The following is a 19784-nucleotide window of genomic DNA, read 5'->3' on the forward strand; positions in this document are numbered from 1 at the left end:
CAATCCAATAATCCTAACCATATAACCTTTACATAATATTGCAGGGACTTATTTATTTATTTATTTATTTATTTATATTGTTAGTTAGTTAGTTAGTTAGTTATTTGTTAAGTACAGACCACCATGAGCAGTTCCAGATACCAATTGTAAAAGTTGCATATGACCTATTTCCACTTTCATAATTCATCAACAAAATCAAATAAAAATAAATAAAAAATAAACACTCAATAAATCAGATAGCACTGAGCTATTGTGTGATGTAATGTCAGAATAAAGAGAACCTGAGGAACTGTCCACCATCATTAAAAACAAAGTTGTGTGACATGTTAAAGAGTTCAAATGGAAAGTGTAAAGCAAAGCTACCTGTTGACATGTTACAGTAACGAAATACATGACTTTTCTTATCATCTGTTTACGTGCCTTCCATATCCCTGCCGTCTAAATGTAATCATCCAAAACAGAAAATTCCCAGTTTCCCAGCTGATTGCAATGAACGTACAAGCTCCATGTGAGTGAAGCTGTTAGTAACGATAATCTGGACAGACCTTGAAGGAAGCAATGAATAGGCGGAGAAATATGAAGCGGAGAAACCCGAGCCTGCACCTCCTCTCCTCCTGCCTGGCTCCAGCAGAGTGCGACTGGAACCCAGCTGCGGCCCTTGAGCTCTGTGTGGGACTACAGCTGGGCGGCGAGGGGCCCAAAATGCAGCATGAGGGTCCCTCTGACAGCTGAGCCAGGGATGCAGTGCGTGTGAGGTGCAGTCAGCTGAAGTCATCACCTTTGTACACAGAATAAACTCAACATGCTCTTCACTTCAATCCTCATGTATTTCTTGTATTTCTTCTGACTTTCTAGCCCCATTCACAGAGTCAAGGAATGCATGGGAGCTATTTGAACCGGTCCCTTTACTGAGCCTGACAATTTGGACTTGTGGAAGTGTTTTTTTTTTTTTTTTTTTTTTTTTTTTTTGAAAACCCAGTTAGTCTGAATTTTCTTGCCCAATCCTAAAAGCCAAAGAATGTGAGTGACCACCTCCTCTTTGCTCTGGGACTCAGAGGCTAATATTTGTTGTACTGATGCCAAGGTGCTGTTGTGGCAACTGTAAATGCACAAGGCAAACTTATTTATTTAAATATATTTAAATGTATTAACTAAAATGACCTCCACATAGACGCACATTATATGCATGCATATTGGACTTTAAATGTCTGTGACGGAGGGATGGAGGGCCACATGATGTTTTTGCCAGTGTTAAACAGAATCTAAAAAAAAATTCACTGAAAGACAATGAACTCTAACATTATAGTGCATTGCCTCCCCGTGCAGGCTGGGGTGTTTGAGTGCAGCCTTAAAGCAGAATCTGCATTAGAGTAAAGACTGTGTCACTGTGTGCTCTGGTTCCTTAATAGGACTTGCCAGCTTAGTTGCTTTGACAAATTGCAGCTGAGGGGGAGACTTTAAATCTCAGTGACGGTAAGAAGAAGTGGGTCTTGAACATGTGAAAATATTACCTTCCACCTCCATCTTCACATTCTTTCAAACATACAAGAGAAATAAAAAGAGAGAAACTTCTGTCTTAAAAAACTGACATATCACCCAAGCAGTTTTGTTCACCAGAGGGCAAATTACAAGCTCATGTAAACATTTTCTCTGAAATTTGGGTAGTGTTTGTGATCTACTAGCTGATGTCTTTACAAAGTTCGGGATGTCTGTTTGAGTACACTGGATAGTCTTGAGGTCATTAATGCCAGTGAGTTCAAACAACTGGCAATGGATGATTAGAAGTTTGTTAAAATTTGTTTATTACAATTTTTATTCAGATAACTTCCCTGTCACCCACACCCTGAACTAAAACATCTGTTTCATCTGTTTCAAATCTTAAAGGTACCCGATGTGCCGTCATAAAGCCTCTGTCACTTTATTGAAGGCTGAAAAATGTTCCTCCATGCAAACAGGTTAAATTAGCTCTTGGCTCAGCTTTGAGCTCTAATAAGCAGGGCTGTGTTGTCGTGGAGGGCCAACCCACCTCAACCCTGTTTATCCACCAGTTTATCTGGGTGTTTTCTTATAAGGAACAAACAAATCATAACGAATATATTACTTATTTTTGTTTGTGATGATGGTTGTTTGCAAAGCTGTAGTGACAGCTGATGAGGTAGGTAGGCCTTCACTACTAAGCAAAATGCTTAAACTCATATTTCAGCTAAGACAGGTATACTTCAAATTACCAACAGTGTTGAGTATAGTCTGTACACCTATGTATACTCTCCACCACACCACCGGTTGTTTGCCTTATGATGATCAAGTGGTGGCTATAGATTTCCAGCTTTTCATTTCTCGCCAGAATTTTGTTGCTGTTTTTGTTTGCCATAAGCCAGACAGTTAGCTGCAGCTAAATGATTATAATTGACTCTGCAGGCAGTAAGATGTCACTTGTCACTCTCTGGCCTACTTAAACATGGTTAACAGTAAGCTCACGTGGCTCCAGTCTATCAAATAGTGGCACACTCCCTCTGAAAATCTTGTACTTTGTTTTCCCACGCGTGGCTTTTCTTTGAAAGCACATCATTGCAAATTACAAAAAACATCAGCACACCACTGACAAGCAGTGTGATTCATTCAAGCTGCCCAGTTAATTCTTAAGATGGCATGGCAATGTAAAGTTAATCTTTTTTTAATCTTGTTTACATCAAGCGGATGCTGTCTCCAGGGATTAAATACTTTATTTAATCAGTGCAGTGATAAGCCCTCTGCTGTCAGCACTCCTACACAGCATAGGGACTATTGGACTTTGATATAGATTGTCCAGCTGGCAGGGCGAGCATCACAGGTCAAACTGTCGTGCCACTTCTACCAGCACAAACACCCAATTACATTTTGCTACCCTGTCATGTCCAATCAGATTCAGACTGTGTCAGGGTTGTTCCTGCTGGGCCGGCTATAAGAAGTTCAACAATCTTAAAGGAGGGCACCATCTGATCCAAGTTATCCTGCAGTACAGGTGAGTCTCGTGTCTGCCTCTTGCTCTTTCAGGTTTTAAAATGCTTTTGACATGCTCCGGCCTAAAGCATCTGACCCAAATTACACAGTTAATCTAAGTTTCACATCATGAGAATTTGACTCTCTTTACTTATCTATTGCTTTTCTGGAGTGCAAAAATAATCTTGTATTATGCTGTGACATGGACTGTATATTTTTAAAGGATTTCTGAAGGATCTTGGAGTGATATTGATTCTTTTGAAAGTGAAATGTGTGCTGAGTGTGAAGTAATGTTATGATGGGAAATCCTACACGCTAAATTATATTTGAATTTCCCCTTCAGGGAGATCAATAAAGATAAATCTAATGTAGACATATAATATAACCTAATCTAAAGGAATTGAAGGACCTTATGTCAGTCATTTGATTAAGAGATAGTGAATTGTCTTTGATCTTATTGTTTCTTTATCAAATTGATCAAATAATTAACTCCTTCATTCTAAATTCAGTAGCAATAATTTGGCACTCAAACATCTTGTATGGAGAGCAGCCAAACAATCTTAAAGGAGGGCACAAAACCCGTCTAAGTTTGCCTGCTCTTGAATCAAAGCAGTAAAAGAAGGGAGTTAATGTCTGTGCTGACATGATTTCTCCGATAAGCCGGATAAAGTTCACAAGTTAATCAGTGAGGTTGAACAAACGGTGATAAAATATGGATTTTATTGTCTCTTGGTAAAAAGCCAGGCTGGTTTTCCCTGGACCAGTTGTGGGTTTGAGCCGTGAATCATTGGATTAGACAAAAGCAATGTGAAAAAAAGCTCCACAGAACTTTTTCACAGCTAAAATCCAAGCCTTGTAAAATGGACATTGTTAGGGAACCTTGACTATCCACTCAGCAAATAAACAACCGGCTGTGCTGGCTGTGTGTGGGTATTCACTGAGTAAATAGAGACATTGCTCATGTTGTGTGTACGTGTGTGTGTGTGTGTGTGTGTGTGTGTGTGTGTGTGTGTGTGTGTGTGCCTGAAAATTCACTCAGTAAATAAACAAAATGTTCCTGCCGAGACAGCTGAGTCAGAATTAATGACCAGCAGTCATAAGGTTGTTAGGACTGTAAGTGTTCCCTATGGACCGACACATTTTGAAATGATCCTGAATTGATGTATGTAACTTTGGATTAAATAATTCAGCTCCACTGTAACAAGAGCTACAGCATCAGACTGTGCCATTTTGTGATGGGGAATAACTAAATGTTGTTGGTTTCTTCAGCATCCCCTCCAGTCAGCAGCCATGAAGTTCACTCTCATCGCAGCCCTTGTTGTTGTGCTTGCTCTGGCACAAGGTACAGTATGATCACACCAGATTTTTTTTCAGTTATTATTATTATTATTTTTATTCCGTTATTAACTCGTTTTAATTCAGTTTAGTTTCAATTAGTTTCCAGAGTGAGTTTGCTTGTTTCAGTTTAGTTTTTATTGTTGAAAAATGTTTAGTTTTAGTGTTTTATTAGTTTCAGGGTTTTTTTTTTATATTATTATTATTATATGATTTATGAAGTTCAGAATAGGTATTAAAATACAAACCTGACACTTTGTTCGGGCAGTTGACTCCCAGTCATGTCAATGTCTCAATAGACATCAGCACCAACGTGTCCTCATGCCTCTGTCTGATGAATTTCACCAAATGGATGAGACAAAGAAAAAGACATTTTCTTATATTTTTATTATATTCACTTAATTTTTTAAGTACATAATACTGTTTCAGTTAGTTTTAGTTTTTTGCTAAAGCACTTTTTTTTTTATGTCATTTCATTTTTTTTTTCACACCCAGTTTTAGTTTTTAGTTTTAGTTAACTATAATATCAATGGATCAGACCACCATTTGTAACCTATGTCACCGGTTTACTCAAAAAATAAATCCAATTAGTTCTCCAAGTTTGATTTGAAATACTACATAACCTTTTGCAAGAATTTAATGTATTCCATGTTAACATAATTAGTTTGATCTGTTAACTTTGATCTCTTTGTGCAAACTGACAGGGAGCCGAGCAGCACAGGCTACTGAGCTGGAGAATATCAGTCAGTTCTTTGAGAACCTGAAAAACAAACTGACTCAGGATCTGACTGACGCCATCCAAGTCCAGGAGGTGGCAAGCCAGGCTCAGTGAGTTCACACACTGCACCAGCCACTCCCTCTTGTTAAGTCACTGTGCATCATCTAGAATAAGGGGTCACTGGAGGATTTTAGAGCGCTCCAAAGTAAAAAGCTGTGACCCTCCCACTGACCAAAATAGATTTTTGACCAAGTGACTGGAAAAAAAATTATAGACCCTCCCCCACCAAACACCAAACATTACAATAATTTCTCTGTCGAAAACAATGTTCAGTGTATAATCAACAAATTTTTTTTTTGTTCAATTTGGTCTCTTTTCTTCAATAGGTTTGGTTAACTGTGGATACATTTTATAATCTAAAAACACTTGATGCCAATAATCTCAATAAAGTCACCCTTCTTGTAATTATTGCTGTATTACATCTCAATTATGCAGAGGCTATTTGATGTGTGGATTACAGTTATATCTGTGGGCATCATGGGTAATCTGAGATTGTGTGGGTTGGATTATAAGAATTTACATTCTTTGGGTGGAAAAAAAAAACTCTTTCTGAGTTTATTAAATGCTTGCAGCAATCCTCCAACAGCAGAAATAATAACTGTCTCTTAAGAGAAAGGCTATGATTATGCCCATCACACGCAAGGCACAGTGGTGTAAATTCATTAATTTTTTAAATCTCCAGACACACTAACAGAAACAGTTAGGATCTAATGTTAATTAATGCTCTGTGTTCTTCTACACATCCAAAACATCCCCCACACAGTGCAGGTTCATGTAGATAAACTGTTTGGAGTAAAGCAGCTGGTCTCCTGATAAATCCTGAGCTCCATCAGCTGTCCAAAAACATTATTTCAGAAGCTAAAAGTTTAACTCTGTTTCCCCTGGAGAGTTTCTTCTGTTGTGGCAAATTTGTATGATCCTCCCCTGGACTCAAACTAAAAACTGTAACCTTTTACAAAAAGTAAAAAACCACCTCTTTTCCTCCAGTGTACCTCTCAAATTTCAAAAGGTCCCTAAGTAAAATCCCTTTCAGCAGCCTGTTCCTCACCTGCTGTTGCCCACACTGGACCATGGCAAGATGTTAGTTCAGTAATTATGTTACCAAACAGCTGTTTTCTACTAGTATTAGTATCACAGAATGTCTTTGGCTGTCACTGTTGGATGGTGGAAAGATGTGGTCACTCTTTCAACAGTTGATCTTCACATGATAAATGTTTAAAAGCACTCATTTATGGCACTGTTTATCATGTTCTCTCACCTCTTCCATGCAGAACCTTTGTGGAAAATAAGAGAACCGAGCTGGAGCCAGTGGTCAGTCAGATCCAGGACCAGCTGAGGACTGCTGCTGCCAAAGTTGAGGAGCAGTTAAAACCCTTGGCTGAAAACATGCAGGCTCAGGTTCAACCAATGGTCGATGATTTCCAGAAGCAGATGGAGGACATCCTGAACAAGCTGATTGGCCAAGCCAGGGCCATTGGCAACTAAACCAAAACCAGTTTGCTTTGCCACTACAGTCTCCTGTCTTGGACTGAGTTAAAGCTTGCGCCACAAAGGAGTTCAGGATGAAGTACAACAGTGCTTGACATTGATGTGCAGATTACAACTGTCCCAAAGTTCAATTAAATCCTGGAACAAGGCCAAGCAGTACTGTCTTCACTTTATATCTGTATGTGCTTTGATAAGCTGGTATTGTATACTTTTGATCACTTTGATCACTTTTGGTGATCTATTGAATTTGGGGTGAAGCAAACAATTTTGAGCTGAAAATTCAGCCTTGAACAGGTGCTTCATCTTTTTTTGCTCAGTGAATGTTCATATAACTTAATCTTACTTCACATACCTCTTTCTTGCTATGAAACCATCCATTTATATTTTCACAGCACTCAATAAGTTTGGACATTTTGCGCTGATGACAGAAAACATGTCTGAAAACCACCCTCTGCATCGGCGCCTCTTCTTGTCTACAATATATGATCTATTAAAACAATTTTATATGGTTTTTGGCAGTTTCCCATACAGTGAAAGGACTCGCATACTCTTTACAAAAACTCATGTTCAACAAAGGACTGTCAAAATATCCTCCTCCTCCAGAGTGAACAGCCAGTTATTCTCTTCAGAAAACAATGAATTGTATCTCTGTGTAACCTGTTGCATCTTATCAGCCCTATCAGTTTTTAACCAACACACAACAGAAATTGTGCTTCACTAGAGGTGCTATAAAGTTGTTTTATGTATTTAAAAGTAAATAGGATTTTTAATTATCTCAGTTCAAAACAAAGCTTATGGTATGGCAAAACATTTAAAATGACAAACAGCTGATGCCTCCATGTGTCCATGTGTGCTGAGTGAGCTGAAATGTGTTTATCAGTTAATCAGCTCGGTATTTTTTGGTCCAAGACAAAAGGGCAAGGTTACAAACCTTATGATTTTATAAGCAAATAAAATGCATTTAACTGCCTTTACATTTCAGGATTGCATAGTTGTACTATCACAGTACACATATAACAGACAATCTATCCAATCACTGCTCTTTTCAGCCTGCGTACCCACGAGAAGCAGGCCCACTATTTAGTTGGGATTACAATTCACTCATTCAATCATTGTTTTTCCAAATTAAAATTGCCACACAATGAAACTGACAAACAAAAAAAGTACAAAGCCCAAGTGTTTTTTGAGTTTTATTCAAGCAAGCAAAAGGTCAAGGGAAATTTCACAATGGAGGCTGTCCTAGTATTTCTACCACAGCCCAAACATTCAAACATTTAAAAGGGATAAAATGCCAGAGAGGAATGCTTTCATTAATCTCACTTCTCATGGAATTCACTTCTAAAAAACCCATATTCATCCATTTTTTGTTTTAACTTTTTCCTTTTTTTATGTATTTTTCTACTTTTTTTTTTTCTTTTAAACTTAAACGAACAAGACCTAGCATTTGGTTCTCTAGGCCCGGCTGGAGAGTTCCTTCCTTTTTTTGATATTATTTGACTTCTTTTTACTTTGTTTTGTGTATTTTTATTTTTTTCAATGTTTAATTCTTTTCTCCCATCGGTGAAGCTAGTCTCAAGGTTCCCCATTCCTGTGAACACAACAGAAAAAGATAATTAGTGCTACAGATTATTTAGTCATGAGGTCAATCAATTTAGTAATCAACACTATTTTTCATTTCGCCCAGGCGTTTGAACAAGACTTGTATTTCATTACCATGTGAATTAATAAATCTGTGTACAAATAAATACATACAGATGTCAACAAATGAACCAGTAAGGCACGGTGTCATAATCAGGTGCCATAACTATAATGCAAACACTGTCCTCCCTTTGCTTGTCCCTCTATGTCCAGGTGGAAAAAATCTGGACGTTAGTAGACTTTAGACTTAAGTACCTTGGGTTTAGACACTTGGGACCCCAGTTGAATTGGTCACAGTCTTCTGGGCAGCCTCCTTGGCCTGGTGAGCCTGAAGCACAGCCACTGCCTCATCCACCTGCAACAACAACAAAAAAACATTTAATCAGTGGTGGCAACATCACAACTCCACAGTGGGATAAGAAGCATGATGGACTGCTCTCCTCCATCCACTGTGTCTTTTAACCATTCACTCTAAAGGGTCCTATGAACGTGATGGTGAGACATGTCCACAAGATTTTAACTCTCTGCAACAAGACTTGGAGTATGTTCAATAAGCTGGTGATTTATAAAGATATACCTGCAGCTAGCCACCATTCATGCACCAAATTCACCGCATTACCAGATAGTTTTTGGTGTGGTCTGGATGTTTATGTTAAGTCCAGAGAGTATGTTCTGCATTTTCCAGCCAGTTTATATTGAAACCTGTGACACTCTCAGAACAACAAAGGAGAGCTGAGAACATTTATCAGCTGTGGCACAGACCTTTGAGCGGAGAGACTCTGGGGACTCCAGCATGTGGAGCAATTCTGAGTTGTCAATCTCCAGCAGCATGCCGGTGATCTTCCCTGCCAGGCTTGGATGCATGTTCTGGATCAGTGGGAACAGACGCTCACCTGGAGAGTGATGAACAATCAAAACAATGACCAAACAGGCTGCCAAGTGGCTGCCAATTAAACAGGTTCTACAAAACATGGCAGTGACTTAGGTCTTGTACAGACTGCTGGCCTAAATCCGTTTTTTTTGGCACATCCAGATTATGTTCAGACTGTATTTACAAAGTCTGGACAGTCAAAAACCACATGAAATGCAATTTTAGCAAATTGGATTTGTCTGCCTAAACGTAAAGTGTCTTGCTGTTTCACTACCGTGCTGAACATAAGTTGAAACTGACCAATATACAGTGCATTTAGCACTACCATGTGGTGCTATATGCAGAATGCAGTGAAACTGAGACAGGTGACATTTCTCTTGAAAACATTTATTATTTTGGTGAGTAACAATATCTTTAGCAGGTTTTAAAGTTTAGCAGCCCTTGGTGAGCAACTCAAAAATTTTGTGCATGGTGGTGGGTGTGTAGCCTTACCCAGCATCTGCTTCTGTTCCTGTGGTGGAGCAGCAGCCAGCATGGAGGCTGTTAGAGGCTCCTGTCCCTGCACGTGAACAGCAGGCTGAGGGGAGTGAGACAGTGAACAATCAGAAACAACCATACTGTGTATTGCTGTCATCATTAGAAAACCTCTCAAATTGGAGCTGAGGTGTTCTAAGGGAGCAATAACAAATAAAGGGATAGTCTAAAATAACTGCTAATATAAATGATATCTTAACTATATGGTTGTGCATTCATACTTGCTGCATGGTGACTTGAGGCTGAGTAGTTATGTGCTGTTGGGGATTGCGAACCCCCGCAGCATACTTGTACTGGGGAACCCCACGCACAGGAGGAGCTGCTGCAGCAGCTGCTGTAGTGGGACGGGGACCCATGGTCTGAGCTGCAAACAGAGACACGAGGCAACAGGGGCAAAGGAAAACAAAAAACAGCCAAGTGTAAGTCATTTGTAACTGCGTGGTATCTGCTATATTTTCTGTGCAGCTTCAAGTTGTGAAGATGACTGACCGACACGCTGAGTGGACATCATGCGGGGTACTTGTGAAGCAGGCCTCATGGTACTGAAGGTCTGAGGGCGTGGGGCTGAGGGACGCATGGCACCCGGCATGTTCTGGAAGTCTAAACACACAAAACAGCACGGCTTCATCTACATACTGGGTAATTCAGCATCAGTATCCAAAAATTGTTTTGTTGCTCCCTTTTGTCTCTAAACTTCTAACAGAAGGACAAGTTATGACAGGCAGGACACTCACGTTGTGGCCGGACCCCTTGTGTGGCCCAGCGTGGGCTGGGGCGGAGCTGGGCCATTTGGCCAGCGGCCGGATAGTAAGCGGCGCGATTCTGGGCTTGGGGTATGGCTGCCATGAAGTAGCCCGAAGGTGGTGCTGGCTGGTAGGGATTGATGACAGGGTTTGGCACTGCACGCACACTGGCCATACGTTGCATGTACTGGTTGGTCAGGTGGGCTTGACGCTCCTCTTTCCGCTGAGCTAAGGCCACGTACAGCGGCTTGGTGGCTACGATGCGCCCATTCATTTCTGTCACCGCTTTAGTGGCTTCCTCAGGGGATGAGAAGCAAACAAAGCCAAAGCCTTTGCTGCGCCCACCTTCCATCATGACCTGTTAGAATGACCATGGGAGTGGGAGAGAGAGGGAGAAAGAGAGAAGCAGGGACAGAAAAGATCATGGGAAGAGTGAAATATGAGTTAAAAGAGGCAACAGAAGAGACTGAGAGCCTCGGTACTGGAAAATTAAAGCTTATTTCTCATGCATCCATCTACTGAATGAACAAACAGCTCTCAAGACCTACCTTGGCACTGGTTATTGTGCCGAATGGTGTGAACTCCTTTCGGAGGCGTTCATCATCAATTCCATCATCCAGGTTCTTCACATACAAGTTGACACCCTGAAAATACAATTTGTAGACAGTAGTATAAACTTGTATCCTTCCTTTTAAAACATCTACTTATTAATCACAAATACAAGACAGACTGCGCTGCATCACACTGTCATTATATCAAATGTTTTTGTCTGTAGTACATATTTATCCCCAGTGTCCATAGTAAAGAAACGTGGGGCCCATGAACTACAGTCACTGTTGCAGCCATTTTGGCCAGTGCAACCCACTGAGAAGGGAGCACTGAATTTGACAAAGCTGCAGTCTTTCATTTTTTTTTTTTTTTTTTTTAGCAGAAAGGGCTTTTATATAACTAATGGAGGTCAGAAACTGTAAACAGGACTGCCACAATATGACATTTCACTCTAAGACTGTCTCCCCACACCAATCATGATAACATGTCTGAAATACAGGGAATTATTGCAGTAATTGTAAATGCAAATGCAGGCCAATATTGATCTATAAAATGATATTAGCGTTGGGCTGTGGGGCATTATTTTGTTGTTCATTATAGGCTGGGGTTCTCTGTTGTACATTTGCACTACAAGGTAACTTGCCATTATCCAGACAGACCTGGTAGCGAGTCATGCGGTCTTGTTTCATTTGCTCAAATTTGCGTTTGAGTTCGGTCTGTCGCTCCACCTTCTTCTGGGCACGGCCTACATAGATCAGCTTGCCATTCAACTCCTTGCCATTCATCTCATCCACTGCCTGCAGCAAACAAGGAAAAAGTTTCATAAGCCACCAGGAAATAGCTTTGTATTGCTTTACAGTGATTGTTGTGCTTGAGTTTTTCTGGTCAGAAACGAGGTATGGCAGCCTATATTTTGACTAATTGACATGTGTTTTTAATGCGTCAACAAGCATTCAACATGCGTCTCAAGTCTACAAAGAAAAAATTCTGTAAACCTTATTTCTATATGATGTCAAAGATCTGTGCTTGTTTTGGCTGACTCGACGCACCTAATATTTTTTTAAATCCAAACTTTAACTTGGGAGTCCTCAAGTGTAAAAGTAAGGCATTACAGCCAACTTGCATGCACAGAGGATTGGTTTAATTGTATCATGATGATGTTGTGTATACCTGTAAAATATGGAGACAATGTTCCAGTGGGGAAAAACTGATGCTGACGAATACTGTTAATGTATTTACTAAAGAACTCGAACAGGTCAGTATAGTAGAAAGCAGGAAGTGATTATTTTTATCCATAATCTGCTTCAGTCCATGTTTACCAAATATTTCAATATGTGCACCAAGCAGTCAGCTATGAGAAAACAGACTTATGCATAGGGCTATGTGATATGAGGGGGGAAAAAATGATGGTATTTTTAACAAAACAACTGTACTGATATGGTGACAAAACTGTAGAGATGACTGTTGGTGCTTTTACAAAATATTTACACAATGAGATTTTTCAAAACATCAGACATTAGTGATGTGGATATGATGTCCAAGCACAGAGAGGAAAATAACTGAACAGCTAGAACAGGGTATTAAGTTCAGAAAACTACATCCCTTTACTGTAACACAGCCTTTAAAAATCAGGAAAAGGCAACATTTGCCATATCCAGAAAACCCATACAATATATAATCTCATATCACAATGCCAATACACTATTGTTACATTGCCCAGTCCTACTTGTGCAGATCCCTAACCCTGGCTTGTTCATCTTACCTTTTGGGCGTCTTCGTGCCTCTCAAAGCTGACAAAACCGAAACCTCGAGATTTTCCACTGTCGTCTGTCATGACACGAATACTCATGGCATTCCCTAGATGGTAAGGACATATGCCCAATTATTGACTGGATTTTCCCCCATCAGTTTAACTGAAGGTGTTCAAAACAACGTAATAGTAATAAATTAATTAATTCATTAAAAAAAAAAAAAAAAAACAACCCCACCACCAGGTGATTTAAATTATTTCTGGATCCAAGAAGACACTTCCACATAGAAATTTACCATATTTACTGAAGACTTCCCTCAGCTTCTCATCGTCCATGTCTTCACCAAAATTTTTTATGTAGACATTTGTGAATTCCTTGGCTCGGGCACCCAGTTCAGCTTCGCGTTCTTTGCGAGATTTGAAGCGACCCACAAATCTGATAAGAAATGATCAAATGGAAAAGACAATTAGGTAATGTTAGCACAGTTAAGTACAAGTTAACATAACAAAACATTCAGTATAACTGTGGGCAATGAGAAGATTCAGAGTAGCCATACTTCTGTATCCAATAATAACTGTTTGAGCCAGCTGTTTCTCTGGTGAACTGTAGAAGTTACCTTACCATCACTTCTACAATAATGACACACTGTACCATCCTAAACACACAATGGTTTTACTGCCAATCTTCTCATCACTAAACAGCAGGTCTTATTTACCAAAAAGTCCCAGTTTTGACAATAGATTGCTGTATTAACTACCAAAAGGATCAATATCCAAAGCCTAATGGTCTAGCACAATTACAACATTCCTTGAACAAAGTTAATAAATTTTAGTATTTCAAAACAATTCACACATTAGTATATTCAAAATATACTACATAGGAGATCAGGTTTGCCACACACTACTTGATTAGAAAAACCTATCTGAACTCAAACTTTGCAGCCAGGAAAAACAGACAAATAGAGCATACGTCATGTTTTGCATTTCTTGCTTTGTCAGGTTTTCTGTTGGTAAAACACACACTTACACTTTTCGGTCATTGAGCAACATGCCATTCATTTTTTCAATGGCTCGCTCGGCTGCCTCCTGAGTCTCAAAGTGCACAAAGCCGTAGCCTTTAGAGCCATTCTCGTCACAAACCACCTTGAAGAAAGAAGACACATGCTGGACTTAAGCCACACACACACACACATGCAGTATCAATGTGTTAAAACTTCTTAGTGTGGGACGACATATTTCTACTAAAAGGTTTGTTTGCATTCAATCATCTTCGCAAAATGATATTGTTTCATTGCTGTTCCTTTTCAGTGTTAGCATCAGAAAATGATGACAGTTCTAAATTTCTTAAAACCATGAGCTCACAAAATAATTTAAGTTTCATTTTGCTCATCAATTCCTAAGAAAAAAAAATCACGTATGTTAGATCGAGTTCCTCTGGGGAGTGCAATATAAGGTTGCTATTCCAAGCAATGTAAATGCACTCATTATTTAGTTGAGGGTGCATTATAGCAAATGCAACTTGATAACATCTACATAGTACACACATGCAGAAAATGCAAACATTCACAATGCAGTGTCCCACCACAAACACAGCTGCCCACCCACCACTCCTCTTCTCCTGTTTCAAAAAGTACACAGGAAGGAGGAGATGGCCTCTAATGTCTTTACCTTGCATGAGAGGATGTTGCCAAAAGCAGAGAAAGTATCGTATAGGGCCTTGTTGTCGATGGACTTGTCAAGGTTCTTGATGAAAATGTTTCCCACGCCACTCTTTCTCAGCGAGGGGTCTCGCTGGGACCACATAATACGCACCGGCCGCCCCTTTATCACATCAAAATTCATGGTGTCCAGTGCACGCTCAGCTGAGGGGAATAACAGAGAAACATGGGTCAGATTCATTTAATACTGTATATGTTACAGAGCATGTTACTGACCAAGTGTGCCTGCCAAGAGACTGAGAATATATGCTGTAAGAAATTGGACTGCCACAGTTTTTACTTGAACTCACAGTTGATTCTCAAGAACAAAGCTGACTCTGTGTTACTCAACAGCAAAGTTTCAACACGAGAGACAGTCAACTCTCAAAAAACTTTCCTCTCTAAAACCAACAGGATAAATTTGCAAAAAGGAAAGACACCAATTGTGTCAACAGGGTAAATTAAAGAAAATACAATACAAAACAAACACTTGCAACACTAAGCTGTCACAGAACAGAGATTCCTCTGTGACTGCTCTGTAGCAATGGCGGCAGCAGTTGTTTTTGGTGACTGTTCCACGTCCATTGCTGTCAGACGTAGTTTTGGTTCTAGTGCAGATTGTGACACTAAACCTTTGTATATCTGGACCCTAAATTCTGTTTAAAGAACTACTTTTAAACATGGGGCCAATGTTTGTTTTTGCTTGTTCTGGTAAACTGAGAAACATCGTCCTATTTCCTACTTATCTAAGGTGTTGTGGTAATGTTGTTATTGTGGTAGTGCACCATGGCTGAATGTAAAGGAAATACTGTGCAGATCATCCGGCCCATGAGCCATGCATGTCTGTAATTATGCAATTTGTTACTCTTTGCTATGCAACATAAGCTCTTCTGTCACAATCAGGCAGCAACCAAAGGGTAGGCAGGTTTCTACATCTCTTTTCCAACTGCTGCTAGATTAGTCGAGGGAAGCAAACTGGCCGTGATAGCCAAGAATGTTTCTCTTTTCTAGGTTGGTTGGTCTGTTTTGTTGAATTATCTGCACCTTGACATGATGCCACTGGTCTACAGGATGCCTAGTGCTCTGTGAGTAACGTGCTACAAAACCGAGTAAACAAATACAGGAAGCTGTCTTCTGTTTCTCCAGGTTTCTAACCAGGCGGTTTCTTCAAAAAGTTGCACAACACAGACCGCTCTACAGTATACAAGCATGGTGAGGCATGGCTGTTAACCCTCCAGTTCCTCACCCCATGGCAATATAACAGTATTTTTGAGGGAGGGGAGAAAATTAGGCTACTCATTTATTTTTCTCTTTGATGTTTTTCAAGCTGATCAGAGGTTTTAAATTGGGAAACTTCTGGTGATTAGTAGCCAAACTCAACTGCATTAGCCATCTTTGCTATCTTACCAATTAAGAAACATTTTCAAAATCCAGCAAGCAGAACTGATGTAACCCTCTCAATATATAAATTGCTGACTACGAGCATCAATGGTTCTTTTTAAAGTTGTTTATGTGCAGGTAGATATTCTGCTCTGTCTGAAATGGGAAAAGCTGCTACATTTGTTGCATAAAATGATGTTTACTTTTGCCAGTAGTTCGTCAAATTTGGACTTAAAATAAAATGGTGGTAGCCTTTAAACTTAGGAGTAAAGGAACGGATATCCAGACTCAAAATGGAATCTCCACGTAACAAAATATACTTTATTACATGAGGGATATGTTTTGATGTCTGATGCCATCAACGTCATCCAATCAAAAACTTTAACCTGCCGTTATATACCGATCTAATGGTCCATTTAATTTTAGCATACCACTTGTAGAAAGTACAAATGCTGCCACTCAAACTCAATGTTATTTATAAGCCACCTTTCATACAAACATGAAGCCCCAAGTGCTTCACATTGCAAGATTAAAAGAACACAGATAAAAATAAAATAAAAACACGACAATAAAAAAGTAATAAACCAAAAATTACCGCAATAATAGCTATACAATGTTAAAAACTACTAAATAAAAGTCAATAAAAATAAAACACAAGGATAAAATAAATATAAAAAACAATTATTAAACTGAAAAACTAAGGCTATTACTTAACTCCAAAATAAAAGGGAAAGGTAACCATTAGTTTAACAAATACAGTAACAAAAGTAAATTTTGAGTGCCAATGACATCATCAACAGGGCATCTATGGAAACCTGAGTTTTGTTAGCTGCTCCACCCCTGGTGATCTGTCTGGTCTGCTGATTAAATCAATACAAATGGCACCAGTGAGAATTCCAGTGCAGGTAATTACACATTTATGAGGCCAACAGAATCAGAAATACTTAATTGATCCCCAAGAGCAAATTGGGACAGTTGCAGTTGTTCAAATTCTCAAAAGAATTAAATTACAAAAATAGAGAATGAAATAAAAATATTAAAATGTGCCTTAAAAATTTGTAATAATAATAATAAACAATTGGGCTTATGTATAAAGTATGTGCATTATGTATAAAATTGTAAATATGCGTATTAATCCTACAAAATATTACAACAGATACAGAAATAACATATTGCGTATGATTTTTTAAAAAAAGTGCACCTTTACACACACATAACCACAGGGATATTGTACTGTTGAGTTGTCATGTCCTACAAGTGTAACAGTTAAATAGTGTATAGTTACAGCCCTAAATGCAGCCATACTGAGACTGCTATCTCAATACAATTTATCTGAGTAAACAAATGAAGACCCGCCCAGGACAGCCAGGAGAAAAAAGCGGACCTGTGCTCTTATCAGTGGGATGCACGCTACCCTTTGTGTGTGTGTGTGTGTGTGTGTGTGTGTGTGTGTGTGTGTGTGTGTGTGTGTGTGTGTGTGTGTGTGAGTGCTAGAAGTGACTGACACTTCCAGCAATGCTCATACTATCTCTCAGAGCTGATGACCATATACTGTAGTAAGGCGAAGACCTGTCTGTCAGCTCCTTCAGCGGTACATCTGGGCTGCTGTGCCTGTCATTTCGGGGAGACAGCCTGGTGTTGTCAGTCGGGAGCTAGCTAGCACTCCGCCGCTACATTTTTGGGGTGGGCAGGGCACAAGCGGTGCTTTTCGACTACGCCACTAATGGGAGGTTCATGTGAGGAGACCCGACAATATGTCGGACGCAGTCACGTGGAGTGAAAAGAGGCTAGCTCATGCTTGTCCCTGGCTGTCACTTTAAACCACACATCCATGTATTGAGCTTGAGACAGTATTTGACAGAAAACCTACCGTCCGCCGGCTGTTGGAAGTTCACATAGGCGTATCCAAGGGAGCGTCGTGTGATCATGTCTCTGCAAACCCTAATCGAGAGGATAGCTCCGGCAGGGCTGAATTTCTCGTACAGCATGGCCTCGGTCACATCTTGATGCAGGTCCCCGACGTACAGGGAGGCCATAGGATAACTGGGAGCACTGGGGTTCATTTTCGTTGGCTGTAGAGCTCTAGCAAAGTAAGTTAACTGGGACTACGCGTAAAGTTTTAAATGAATGCGAACGCTTCTTCTAACGGTAAGCTGTCAAGCTAGTTCGGAGCAGATTCGATCCGGATGGTTAGCAACCGTTGACTTGACAACTGCGGTATTTTAAAAGTGAATTTTTATTAGATGAATATATTAATTGTTAAAATGATATAGTTTATAATTTCTAGTGTGATTAAAACGTTGTCGTTCAAAATTAACCACAAAAACAAAAGCAAATCTACTTGGCCTTGCTTCTTAGTGAACCAGCAACAGACGTCGATTGAAGAAAATTTGTCGTTCGATTTCGCCCCTTGTTACCGTCCAGTCCTCGAATGTCTACTCCAGCTTCACCGATTTTGTTACAAAAGAAAAAAAAAATGATTTTTTGGCGTTTTTAATGTTTTTGAATTTTTTTTGTATTTTTATTTTTTTTATAGAATGTGTGCCGAGCGAGCTCAGGAGCACACACGCACTCACACAGCACTAACAGCCGGGGTTGAGGGGGAAGAAATAATTGGGAAGTTGTTGTATATATACTGCTGCTGACGTCACCGAAACGGACCAATCGTGTTTCAGCAGAAGTGGACGGTCAGCAGAGAGGCGTTGACGGCCCAGTGAAATCTCGTAAAACAAGTATTGCTGAGGCCGAAATTAACTTGTTATATTGACAATGCGCACTGTTTACTGGCGCTGCCTGCCTGTCCTCATCATAATACAGGCTTTAGATTGCACAAGTTATGGGATTAGGAATGATTACAGCTACTTTATGATAGAGTGGCTTGAAAGTGGTGATTTCAGTGGGGGACACTGTTTACAACAGTGCATGAAAGTCCTGTATTTAGCTCAAGTTTTGGTTAAATTTGTGTCATGGCTTAGGGACTTGTGTCATAATTTGATGTTTACTCAGCAAGGTTATAATACTGTTGCATTTTACATGTTTTTTTTTTATTTGTATTTTTATTTCATTTTTGACTTCTTGCTTTCAATTCCAGTTTATTTTTAATTACCTTAAAGCAGGGTTGCAAGTTTAGTTGAGTGTTTATTTTTTGAAAATGCTTAAGTTTAGCGTTTATTAGTTTCAGTGTTAGTTTTAGCCTTTTTTGTAGTAGGTATTTGTGAGGTGAGATTCAGTAAGGCCAGAAAAAATATTGTGTAATAAAAACTCAACCAAACATCATTCCATTTTAAAAAATATTCACTTTGTACAGATTAACAACCAACTTAATTGACAAAGATGAAAAAACAAGACATTTTCCCTATAAATTTTTTTTTTTTTTTTTTGTAAAGCCTCATTTTTGTTTTTATTTAAGTTTTTTCACACCCATATTTTGTTGTGTTAGTTTTTATTAATGATGAAAACCTAGTTTTTCAGGAGCGTCTGGACCCGGCTCAGTCTTGTGACCACAGAGGAGCTTATCAACTGCCATCAGGGTGAGAGTGGAGGACAGAGTCACATTCTTTTGTTCTGGCTTTAAGGGCCACAGATGATCAAAGCTGAACAGCTCAGGTGATTGAAGGTTGACCCCTTGGTGTGAAACTCCTGTATGAATTATGGCTTTTCTACAGTTTACTGGTGCGAGGTAAACAATGGCTGTGTAGATGTAGATGTGAAAAGAGGACATCTTGTTGCCCAAAAAACCTGACTCAAGCACTTCAGGCTGCATCTATCAGCACATATCACACATTTGAGTGAGACCTGGGACAAAAATGTCTGCTTTTAGTGAGTATTTGATTAGTTGAAAATGGTTACTTTCAGGATTCAGTCAGATTTGGGTTCACATGCTCTACTTCCCAGGCCTAGTTTAGGGTTTGGTCTGAATTAGTCAGTCAAACTGTAATCTGGAACAATGTTATTACCAAACAATGACAATTATCTGATACAAAATGTGTATATCAATTTCAGTGCATTGCAGCGAGACATGTGTGCATGTTGGTGCATTTTG

General features: G+C 39.5%; 2 protein-coding genes and 1 non-coding gene across 3 annotated transcripts; 1 reads left to right on the forward strand and 2 right to left on the reverse strand.

The window, feature by feature from the left end:
* Positions 1 to 2784: 2784 nt before the first annotated feature.
* Positions 2785 to 6729, forward strand: LOC115367992 (type-4 ice-structuring protein LS-12-like). The gene is made up of 4 exons (XM_030063936.1): positions 2785 to 3001; positions 4249 to 4321; positions 5019 to 5142; positions 6364 to 6729. Exons 2-4 carry the CDS (start codon positions 4270 to 4272, stop codon positions 6575 to 6577), a joined length of 390 nt encoding a protein of 129 aa, XP_029919796.1. The 5' UTR covers positions 2785 to 3001; positions 4249 to 4269; the 3' UTR covers positions 6578 to 6729.
* Positions 6730 to 7757: 1028 nt separating this feature from the next.
* LOC115367666 (polyadenylate-binding protein 1) lies at positions 7758 to 18353 on the reverse strand. Its single transcript, XM_030063516.1, has 14 exons — positions 17613 to 18353; positions 14334 to 14527; positions 13693 to 13808; positions 12962 to 13101; positions 12678 to 12772; positions 11575 to 11712; positions 10915 to 11010; positions 10358 to 10724; positions 10113 to 10223; positions 9845 to 9987; positions 9582 to 9666; positions 8981 to 9111; positions 8474 to 8573; positions 7758 to 8168 (listed from the first exon to the last, which is right to left on the reverse strand). The coding sequence occupies exons 1-13, from the start codon at positions 17803 to 17805 to the stop codon at positions 8481 to 8483; spliced, it is 1902 nt and encodes a 633-aa protein (XP_029919376.1). The 5' UTR covers positions 17806 to 18353; the 3' UTR covers positions 7758 to 8168; positions 8474 to 8480.
* On the reverse strand, positions 11130 to 11264 carry LOC115368447 (small nucleolar RNA SNORA5). Its single transcript, XR_003929027.1, has one exon. It is a non-coding gene; the product is annotated as a small nucleolar RNA SNORA5 (small nucleolar RNA).
* Positions 18354 to 19784: the final 1431 nt, after the last annotated feature.

The sequence above is a fragment of the Myripristis murdjan genome, chromosome 11 (assembly GCF_902150065.1).
Source record: "Myripristis murdjan chromosome 11, fMyrMur1.1, whole genome shotgun sequence".
Lineage (NCBI taxonomy): Eukaryota > Metazoa > Chordata > Actinopteri > Holocentriformes > Holocentridae > Myripristis > Myripristis murdjan.

What these genes read in the sequence shown, in the direction of transcription:
- LOC115367992 (XM_030063936.1), top strand. Translation starts at nt 4,270, where the DNA reads ATGAAGTTCACTCTCATCGCAGCCCTTGTTGTTGTGCTTGCTCTGGCA. An exon ending in TGTGCTTGCTCTGGCACAAG is followed by an intron (nt 4,322 to 5,018) that starts GTACAGTATGAT and finishes GCAAACTGACAG; the next exon opens with GGAGCCGAGCAGCACAGGCT. An exon ending in GAGGTGGCAAGCCAGGCTCA is followed by an intron (nt 5,143 to 6,363) that starts GTGAGTTCACAC and finishes TCTTCCATGCAG; the next exon opens with AACCTTTGTGGAAAATAAGA.
- LOC115367666 (XM_030063516.1), bottom strand. Translation starts at nt 17,805, where the DNA reads ATGAACCCCAGTGCTCCCAGTTATCCTATGGCCTCCCTGTACGTCGGG. An exon ending in ACAAGGGGTCCGGCCACAAC is followed by an intron (nt 10,224 to 10,357) that starts GTGAGTGTCCTG and finishes TTGTGTGTTTAG; the next exon opens with ACTTCCAGAACATGCCGGGT. An exon ending in CTCAAGTCACCATGCAGCAA is followed by an intron (nt 9,667 to 9,844) that starts GTATGAATGCAC and finishes CACTCCCCTCAG; the next exon opens with CCTGCTGTTCACGTGCAGGG.